The 9,068-nt window shown below is 26.9% G+C and overlaps 1 protein-coding gene across 3 annotated transcripts; it reads right to left on the bottom strand.

Annotated features, from left to right (window-relative positions):
* Window positions 1-4,386: 4,386 nt before the first annotated feature.
* On the bottom strand, window positions 4,387-6,772 carry LOC108464471 (protein SPIRAL1-like 1). 3 transcript variants are annotated; one of them, XM_017764786.2, is made up of 3 exons: window positions 6,614-6,772; window positions 4,830-5,084; window positions 4,387-4,724 (listed from the first exon to the last, which is right to left on the bottom strand). In XM_017764786.2, the coding sequence occupies exons 2-3, from the start codon at window positions 5,073-5,075 to the stop codon at window positions 4,638-4,640; spliced, it is 333 nt and encodes a 110-aa protein (XP_017620275.1). In that variant the 5' UTR covers window positions 5,076-5,084; window positions 6,614-6,772; the 3' UTR covers window positions 4,387-4,637. The 3 variants fall into 3 exon arrangements, with proteins under 3 accessions (XP_017620275.1, XP_017620277.1, XP_017620276.1); XM_017764788.2 differs by having other exon boundaries at window positions 4,830-5,075; window positions 6,614-6,756; XM_017764787.2 differs by having other exon boundaries at window positions 4,830-5,127; window positions 6,614-6,755.
* Window positions 6,773-9,068: the final 2,296 nt, after the last annotated feature.

Below are 9,068 nucleotides of genomic sequence, written 5' to 3'. Positions count from 1 at the left end.
TATGTACCGAGGTTGAGTCACATGATTTAATGTCACTTTGGGTCCTTTTGATATGCTTTGTTGTATATTGGACTTATAGTTATCCTAAACATGAATCTTGATGCTTGGTTAGATAGCTAAATGCATGGTTTTGCTTACCTTATTATCTACCTTTTCAAGTGAAAATATGATGCTTTAAATGTCATGTTTTCAAGAACTATGAATGTATTTGATAAGTTAATCATGTGTGAAATGATATGGTACGATGTTATAAAAAGTTAGGAAATATTTGGATATGAATCTTATGCTTGAAATGTTGCATTTTGGATAATTTGGTATGCTAGTCTCGAGACACTATGGTCAGGTCTCGAGACAGCAAGAACAAAAATGACCATTTCGTTCATTTTTCAATTTAGGTCTCAAGACATTTTGATAATGTCTTAAGACACATAATGCTATGTCTCGAGACAAATAGCCCATTGTCTCCAGACTAATAAACATCGAACCTAGATTTGTTTTTCCTTGTTCTAGGTTTCAAGACAAGAATCACTTATCTTGAGACATTCAAACATCGAAGCTGAATTAAGAAAACATGGGAAGTATGTCTCGAGGCATGAACAACCTAGTCTCGAGACATGTACCCCAATGTCTCGAGACCTGTCAACTTCATAGCAAAAATAGTAAGCAAAGGATGTAGGTCTCATTGTCTTGAGACACATTGTTAAATTTCGGTACTTTAAGTTGGATCCATATCCTAACTCCGAAATTGAAACCGTATAACCTCGAGACTTGATAATTAAGGATATGACATTTATAATGCATGTACATGGATATGAATGATGATGGATTTGATATGTATGATATTTATAAGTTAAATTTGTGGAAATGTATTGAGCTAGTCTAAGTTGCTTCAGCAACATAATGTGATATCTTACATTCGGATCTGACAATAAGGTCAAGTGTGGGATGTTACAAACAGAGCATAGGAGCCAAAATTGAAATTTAACCATTATCTTATAATGTAAAAAAAAAAAACAAAGACGAACTCAAAAGAAATAGGAAATCACTTGTCAGTCTCTAAAACTCTTAATATATTCAAAATATATATAATGTAATATGTTAATAACAAATTTAACAATATTAACTATTTGGACTAGTTAATAATATTATAAAAATATAGGATTAAATTATGTTATAAATTAAAGTATAGAGATAAAATCACAAAATTAAACATAATAAAGAGACTAAAATTGAAATGTAATCACTAATATATAATGTAAAACGAAAAAAAAGAACATCATAAGGTGCCATGTGTCAATTTTAAACTTTCTTTTATATATGGTTTATAGGTAATATAGTTATAGCTAGGGTTGAACAAGAAAAATTGAAAATCGATCCAAATTAATGTATTTGAACAATTTGTGGAATGCAAGTTTTAAAAATTAAATCGATTTTTATTTTTCATTTAATATAATTAATTTTAATTTTTATAATATAAAATAAATATTTTATATTTAAAATAGTGGAAATAATTTAAAAGTTTTAAAAGTTATTTTTTTAGAAATATTTATGAAAAAGAATTTGAGATTTTAACAAATAATATTTAAAAATCATAAAACAAAATTTATTTTGTCAAAATAAGTTTAAATGTTAAAATAAAGAATTAATATAAAAATATTAAAAATCGAGTAAAATTATGATAGAGGATTCAAAATTCTAAAAAAAAACTGAGGAATTGAAATTGATACCGAAATATACGCTCCAAATTCTAGGGAAAAAGAAAAAGAAAAACGTTGTATACATCCCAACACTTAGATCGGGTATCATAAGCCGTCCCCAATAAGAGATATTTGCTCTTCACAAATGTTCATCGGAATTCGGATGATAAGAGCGGAAGGTGAAGCAAGCTATATTAAAAGCATACCTATATAGAAAAAGGAAAGTAGTTTCCACTTTCCTTATGCTAACACATAATGCACACATCATTTTCTTTTCTTTTCTTTTATTTTTCATTTTATAAAATGATTAATTTCCAATTTTAGTTTATTATATATTTAAATTTAAAATTTAGTCTTTATATTTCAATTTCTAGCTTAATTTAGTTTTTATATTTTATAATATTATTCATTAATTCAATATTTTATAATATTATTAATTAATATAAATAGTTAATATCCTTAATTTTTAATTAAAATGTTACGTAGATATATATAATTTAAAAATAAAATTTTAAATCTAAAACATAAAAGGATTAAATTCTTAAAAATAAAATTAGGAGAACTAAATTCTAAATGTATAAAATGTAGATACTTAAGGTCATGGTTCGAATTGATAATCTATTAGGATACCGATTCGGAGAGAGAAATCAGACCGATTTGATCCACGAACTTATATAGAACAATTGAACCATGTTAAAAAATCAATTAAACTAGTTTTTCATTTTTAAATATATTTTTAATTTTTATAATTTTTAATGATTTATTTAATTCAACTGTACTAATCAACGATTGATCAGTTTTGATCACCAATTCAATTCTAAAAATATAAATTATTTTTTATTTTTATTATTTATGTTATAATTTAACACAAATAAATTATCATTCTAACCCAAAAGCATGGGTCAACCATGCTTATAATATAACACATAGGAAAAAAACCATGCATCATTGAATTCATACAGTAACCATGTTTTCTCATTTTACGTATGTTATTATTATAGATATTCAGTAAACATAATATTTGTATTAGTTATATCCGTATAACTTATAAGATATGTGTACTATGCTTATTTTAACAAAATTATTTTTAAATTTTAAGAAAATAAATTTAAAATTAAAATGAAATAGTATGAAAATTATATAAAATATAGGATAAATTTAGACAAGATACAAACACGACCAGAGAAAAGGTCTTTATACATGACATGATGCAAAAACAATACATATGCTATTAGACTTTGTGATTTGTGCAAATTATGAATTAAACATTTTACTTTAATTTGATTAATTTTAGTTTCGATATTATTTAAATTTTAAAATTTTAATTTAGACCCAATGATAACAATTAAATAAGTTTGATTAAATTATGTTGTTATCTCGTATTATGCGTAAAGTTATAGATTTAATCCACGTTCACTAATTGAATTATTCTTAGTGGTTATATTTTTTAAATTTCAAAATCTTGGTCTTAATGTAAATTGTCGTTAAATCCATAAATTAATTTTTTTGTAAGTAATATGTGAAAATAACAAATAGACATAACATTACATATGTGATAATATATTCAACTCGACTTGCTCATGAATCGGGCAACTCGCCTAGGCCCAAAGGCCCGCTTGAAACGTGAGTGGGTTTGGGTAAAAACAAATGAGCTCAAACAAAAAATAAAACATGTTCTCCAAATGGATTGAGCATCGAGTAGATTTTTTAGCCTGGGCCAAGCCCGACTCAAATAAGCCTAAACTTTTTTCTTTTTTTTGTTGTTGTTGTTATGTTATTATTTTGTTACTATTTTGCTGTTATATTACTACTATTTTGTTATTATTATTTAGATATTATATAATTTTTGTTAGAGGTATTTACTAGTTAAGTTACAACTACTTTAATGTTATTTAAATATAAAGACTTTTTAATGTATTTTTAATTTGTTGAAAAATTTTAATATTTTTAGTGTATTTGATGTGTTATATTATTTTTGAAATTTTGTTTCTATTTTAAAAATAATCTAAAAAATTTAATATGAACAGGCTAAGTCGAGCTCGAATTTAATATTTTTAACATTTTTAATCTATGCTAAACTTGAGCAAAATTTTATGCCTATTTTTTACATCTGGCCAAGCCCAACCTTAAAAAACAAGCTTAAAATTTTGTTTTGACCCATTCTATGATCAAATCTATGTTTGACACATTAAATTTTAAAAATTAACAAATTTTAACTTAATGAATTACAAGGTCTGAAAATGATGAAATTAAAATATAAATACTAAATTCACAATTTATACAAAATACAGAACAGAATTTGACCAAAATAATACCAACGATTACTTGCTAAAGATTTTTTTTTTTTTGAATTTTTCGCATATATAGCCCAAAACGGGTTTGACAGAACGGGCTTAAGTTATTCAATATTGAATTAGCCCTACCCAACTCATTTTACGATCCATATAATAAATATATTATATTTAAATAAAATTATTATTTAAATAGCTAAACCAGGTCAAGCTCAAGCCCGAACTTACAGAAGTTTTTGGAATAGAATCTTAACCCAATCCAGTCCATTAAGACTGACTTCTTCAATAATGAAAGGTTGAGAGCGCTCAAAAGAAAAGAGTGAGCCAAATTGAATAAAAGAGTGGGTAGAGTAAGGAAAAACAACATAACTATGCATAACATGAAAAATATAACAATGTTCTTTTTAACCCAGCTCTGCAGAATTAGATGTTTGTGCACCTAATCTGGAGAACTCATTTGATTGAATCAACAAAACAACCACCACAAGACCTGCAATATTACACCACAAGAGACAGGCATGTTTTCATTGCTTCTATGTTCAAAGATTATAAGAACAGCATTTCATCCACAGCTTTACTGCTTCCCCCAAATCAACAAACAATACTCTCCCTTATCAAAGATGTTATTAGATGTTATTAAGGCACAATCTCATTTACTACCTCCAGGTCCACCAAATAGGTAGTCCAGAGAAGATCCGCCTCCAGGGGCAGAATGAACCTTGGTGGAAGGTCGATCCTGCATTCATGGAAAGACAACTAGTTAGAAAGTATACGATTTCAGTGACAAGTAACCATTCTATAAATTAAAAACCTTAAAGCAAAATCATTAAGTGGGCTATACCGTAAGGAAATTGCCAGTATTCTGACCATCGGCACGCATGTAATTGTTTGCGGAAATACTGTTAATACCAGCAGGAATTTGCTTGGAAATATCTACTGGTTCAGGAGCAGGGCCAGGTTTGGAGACAGCTGGTGCTTCAGCGGGAGCAGCTTGGGAGTTGTTTGTCCCTGGTTTAGGAGCTTCTCCGCTACCAAACAAATAACCTAATGAGCTCTGCCCACCGCCACTGCTAACTCCGCGACCCATCTTTTTCAACTTACCAAGAAAAGGGAGGAAACAAATAGCTCAAAGTAAGAATCTAGAAGCAACAGGTGCAGAAGAAAATGGTTTGAGTATAAATAAATTGACATTATACAACTAGAAAAGATTTAAACTACGTCGTTCATGACAAGCAAAAGACAGGAAGCAAAACAAGCATATTGAGAGAACCCTCATCAATGTTCTAGAATGCAATGATAGCCTGCTAAGCTTTTTAATAACACTTTCAAACAAGATTCTTTCTATCCTGTGAAACCCCCACCCCCACCCAAAAATAAAAGAGTAAAACTCGATGAAATTCCCTAATGCTTAGCCATAAAGGATAGCACAACACATTGTGAGGTCACACAAACATTTGTTCCATCATAACATACTGGCTCTTTGTTGTTTTTAAATTGTCACCTTTTCTTTCACAGTTCAATTTCGAGTTTTAGAACATCCCACTCAAATCAAGAAGATCCACTACATGATAGTGCAACCTACATCATACGTCCTAGCTACTTAATAGTAGCTCAACAAATCCCAATACAAAAGTTAAAATCCTAAACATTTGTCAGGCATGTTCCAAATGTGCAATAAAAATAAAGGATTATAGTATATAATACCCCAATCAAATCAAAGAACACTCTTTTTTATTCCATTAGCCATGGAATCCCCTTTTCATTTTCAACTACAGAAATGAAGATTTATCTACTGTGATCATAAAACAAATGCTCATTAATAAAATAAAGAGAAACACTATTAACAGAAATCGCTATCTCCCTAGTGATTTTTTAATTGGTAAGCACATACTCAATTTGGGAGCACTAGCGATCCAATTCAGTAAAACTAACAATCCTAATAAATATGGTTTATTATAAATGAGTTGAGCAAAACAAAAAATTCACAAATTTAAAAATTAATTTATTTAGAACTATAAGTTTTTGTGAACACAAGAACTATATATATATATATAGGTTCCCTAAAACACCGTTCCAATAAATCATTTGTCGTTACAACAAAGCAAATCAGAAAAGACTACCCCTATCAAATTAGGTGTTTAGAAACATCGACTTGCTTTCTTGTTTTTGTTCCTTGTACCAGACCAATCCTCGTTCCAGGTATCATTTCAATGAAACAAAAGCACTAGCCGGTAAGCACATATCTCATAATTTCATAGAATTTACAATATAATAAGTATTAAATAGAACATAAACGCAAAAAAGAAAACCTAATCATTTCCAGCTTAAAAACAATCGAATAATAAGCTTACAACATCGACACAGTCAACGAATCAGAAGAAAACAAACGTCACAATCCAAAACCTTTTGACATCCTACTTCACATCCAAAACGACAAAAATTAAACAAATCAAATGAAGCATAAAAACGAACAGCGGCCAAAGCGAAAAAAATAAACATCAAACCAGATATAGTGAAAAAAAATGGTTAAAATCAATAAATTGACGGCCAAACTCAGTGAACACAACACAAAATCTTATAGACGCAGAGAAGAATAAAGATCTAGGGTTAGGGTTTTGAAATTACCTGAAAATTCCCTTTTGCGATTCAGATCTGGAAGAGAGGAAGTGGAAACAACAGTTGGAGAGTTAGGAGAGTAACAGCAGCTGCCTACTGAAAAAGGAAAACGAAATGCGAGCGTTTCTTATATAGAAAATGATTCAAAATTACTTTTTTTTTAAATTAAAATTATTATGTTTTTTTGAAATTTTAAACGAAATGTTTCACTGCTAAGTTTTACTCATTCCACGATTTCAAATTTTCAAATCTGGTTTTAAACGGTTAAATTTCAGTTTTAGTCCCTTTACTATATTCAGTCATTTTAATTTAATATAAATTGACCTTCTATTTTATAATGTCATTATCTAACGCTAGCAATTTTTCCTTTTAATATTTTTATGTTAATTTTTCAAATTTATTTTATAAAAATTTATGTTAATTTTTATTTTACATTTTAAATAAATAAAAGTAAAAAATAAAATAAAAAATTCAACTTTATTTCTTTATAAAATAAAATAAAATTTTATGTTAATTTTTATTTTAAATTTTGAAATGAAATTTTCAAAATCTATATTTTAATAATAGTAAAAACAATAACAAATTTAATATTATTGCAAAAAATAACATAAAAATAAAGAAAATGTCTTTACAATAGGGTATCCCTGGGTGATATGCGACTCCTTTTATTAAAATATCATTTTATTTATTTTATTACAATTTTTTAATAATTATATAATCCATTAAGTTAATTTTTATAAAAAATATTATTTTTATAATTAATTTTAACTCATGCTATTTTCATAAATTTTTATTATTTTTGTGTTATTTACATAAAACCCAAAAAAACCATGTTAGCATAATGAGTTAAAGAGTGTATTTAAGAAAAATCCACAAGTATTTTAACATAAATACTCGATTGTATTAGCTATTTAAATTAATTGGTGAGATTATAAAATAAAAAGTTAAATTATGCCCAAATAGTTAATGGGATATTGGCTTAATTATTCAATTAATGATGATAAATATTTATAGTTGTAAGCTGTAATTTAAAAAAGACTAGATATTAAAATTAAATATAATAGAAGGAGGAAAATGATAATTTGATGGCTTGAAAAATGGAAAGTGTTGGGCAGTATGAAATTGTTTATAGTGGAATGAGCCAAAAAATGGGTGGGAGTGGAAGTCGTAGCTTAGATTATAAGCGAAGGGTCAGGGGTGGGGTCCTTATCCGGGCATTACATGTGCAACCGCATTTGATTGTGAAAACGGTGCCGTTCTCTTTCCTTCTAATATTACTTTTTGTGTGGTGGATGGATGGAACAGTTTTTTGTTAATGTTTCTAACAGTTTTTGTTACAGTAAGTGTATTTAAAAATAATAATTTTAGAAGAGTTTTGCTTTATGTTTAAGAATTTGACTCTCATCTCTGAATTTAATTGTGAAAAGTATTTTTCAAGAAAAGTACTATACCAAATATACAAACGTTACGATTATCCTTTTAATAATATAAATATCACCAAACATCGATAAAGCGTCTTAAGCTAGTGAAATTCCAACAATTTTATAATTCATTATAAAATGAAAGCAATTTCGATCCAAAAATCTATGTGATAATTAGTATTTTTTTCTAATTTGATATTTTTATTTGACAAAATTTTATATTTTGGTACCTAAAAGTAATAATGTTAATTTTTAATATTTACTTCAAGTTTTAGGATTGTTATTATCATGTTTGAATTTTTCATAATTTTATTAACATAATAAATTTATTGTTAATTATAAATTTACTTAATTTTACGTTTAATCTGTTAAATATAATTAAATGGATGTAAATTAATTGAGTTTTAAGGTTGATTTGATGAAAACTCATAATTAATTAATATTAGCATTTAACGTCATCAAATCAACTCTAAAACTCAATTTAATATTAAAAATTAATATTATTACATTTAATTATTAAAATGCATCAAATATAAGTAGATTAAAAAAGATATCACAAGTACTATTTAAAAAAGAACGTGTCAGGTAGTAAACCAAAATAAATAATAATGAAAGGAATAGAATTTTATGTTTGTTAACCACTACAATTAGATGCTGGTTATTGTGATACTTTTAATATATATATATATATATAATTAATATATTTAACTTTAGTAAAATATATTAAATACAAGATGTTTCAAAAGAGTATTTGATAATTCTTAATAAAGACCTGAATAAATAAATTTATTAGTTGGTAGGGTAGGTGTGTTGGTCCTATCAATATTCGGGAATCATATATATAAAGTTATAAATAAAATCATATATATAAAGTTACAAATAAAGGTGGATTGAGTTTTAACTCGATGGATATTAATATTGTTGTCAGTTTAAGAGGATGTGAATTTGAATGTATTGAAGCGTATTATCTTCTTATTTAAGAGTTAGGGAGAGTATAAAAAAAAAACAAATATCATAAGAACCTATAATGAGATTAATATTAA

The sequence above is a fragment of the Gossypium arboreum genome, chromosome 13, assembly GCF_025698485.1.
Source record: "Gossypium arboreum isolate Shixiya-1 chromosome 13, ASM2569848v2, whole genome shotgun sequence".
Lineage (NCBI taxonomy): Eukaryota > Viridiplantae > Streptophyta > Magnoliopsida > Malvales > Malvaceae > Gossypium > Gossypium arboreum.
This window is presented reverse-complemented; position numbering and strand designations above follow the sequence as displayed.